Source organism: Myotis davidii, unplaced genomic scaffold (assembly GCF_000327345.1).
Source record: "Myotis davidii unplaced genomic scaffold, ASM32734v1 scaffold221, whole genome shotgun sequence".
NCBI lineage: Eukaryota > Metazoa > Chordata > Mammalia > Chiroptera > Vespertilionidae > Myotis > Myotis davidii.
In genome coordinates this window covers 7,000,698-7,002,080 of record NW_006293349.1, presented here as the reverse complement: position 1 = coordinate 7,002,080, position 1,383 = coordinate 7,000,698, and the positions used below count along the sequence as shown (strand labels likewise).

Sequence of the window (1,383 nt, the reverse complement as noted above, 5' to 3'; positions counted from 1 at the left end):
TATGGTTGCAGACCACAACAATAAAGCAAGTACTGCAATCAAGTGAGCTGTAATCCTTTCGCTGGTGGAGGGACTAGCCTTCAGTTTAAAAAAAAAATGCATTATCTAGGGAGTGCAATAAAATAAAGTGCAATAAAACAAGGTATGCCTGTGTGTACTTTTAAATAAATCATACCAGTAAATCTGATATTGGGTGTTTTTGCACCTAGATTTCTCAGGCCATTGATAATCCAACATTCCATGGTAATAACTTCTTTAGCAGCACAAGGGGAGAAAAAAAATTTTTTTAAATTCTAAATTATAAAATTTTAAGACCTAAAAATTTAGGTCTTTTAATTTACAATAAATCTGGGAAAAGAAAATGACCGTCTTAATGGCATGAATCAAGGTGAGATGTCCAGCTAACCTAATAAAGTCAATTTTTGATTTACAAAATAAGAACCAAGCTTTTTTCTCATTACACAAAAAATTACATGTTGTGTTTAAATCAGGTGTCGACAGTAAACGGGATATCGAGTATCTGTTTAGGGGGATCGTGGTAGTAGCTCTCTCACAGGATGCAACTGGAAGCTATTATTTCTCAGTTCTTTTGTAAACACCTGTTCCGTCTGCCAAACAGCGCACCCGTGACTCCTTATTAACAACCAGTGACGCGAAGTTCTTCGGCCTGCAGCGAGCGAGTTCATGCCCACTTGTTACCTTTTTTCACTGAAGTCCAACATGATTAGGTCATCCCTCAGAGAACTGGTCTGTTCCTCCACGATCCTCATCCTCTGCTCCAGGACTGTGACTGTTTCAGAAGCTGTAGCACTGATGTGGGTTGGAGAGACAACGGGTCTGGTTATCGTAGCTTCTATGTGCACCTGAGATTAAAGTCACGACGTTAGTGCAGTAGCTTCTATTATTTATCCACACAGCCGCCGCCCCTTCCTGCAGTGGCACCGCACGCCCCTGTCCTGTTGAGCTCCGAGGTGGTCATGTGTCCTGTTTTGGTCAATGAAATGTGGGTGGACCTTAAAGAGCTAACTTGTCCTTCACTGTCTCCATCTCTCCCTGCCTCCCCGCCTTTGCACGAGATGGGCAACATCCCCGACAGGGCCTGCCAATCCCAGAGGGAAGATGACATGAAGCACAACCATGACATTCAGTGCGACTGAGCAATAAGCTTATCCTATATAATAAACAGGGAACATGCAAATTAACCCTCACGCCCTCACAAGATGGCTACCCACGACCAGGCCCGCAATGGGGCTAGTGAGGGACAACCAAACGACTGAACAGCAGGCTGCCTGGGGTGACCAGTCTGGCAGGTGGGGGGGGGGCAAGAGGGGCAACCAGGCTGGCAGGAGGGGCAGATGGGGGTGACCAGGTCAGAAGGTGGGG

At 45.4% G+C, this 1,383-nt stretch overlaps 1 protein-coding gene across 2 annotated transcripts in view; it reads right to left on the bottom strand.

Annotated features, from left to right (window-relative positions):
• The window catches only part of CCDC150 (coiled-coil domain containing 150), a 42,755-nt gene extending 41,459 nt beyond the window's left edge, over positions 1–1,296 (bottom strand). For both annotated transcript variants that reach the window (XM_006767079.2, XM_015566101.1), the window contains exon 1: positions 700–1,296. In XM_006767079.2, the coding sequence (XP_006767142.1) occupies positions 700–770 (71 nt within the window). In that variant the 5' untranslated portion in view covers positions 771–1,296. The remainder of the gene's footprint in view (positions 1–699) is intronic.
• Between the last annotated feature and the right edge of the window lie 87 nt (positions 1,297–1,383).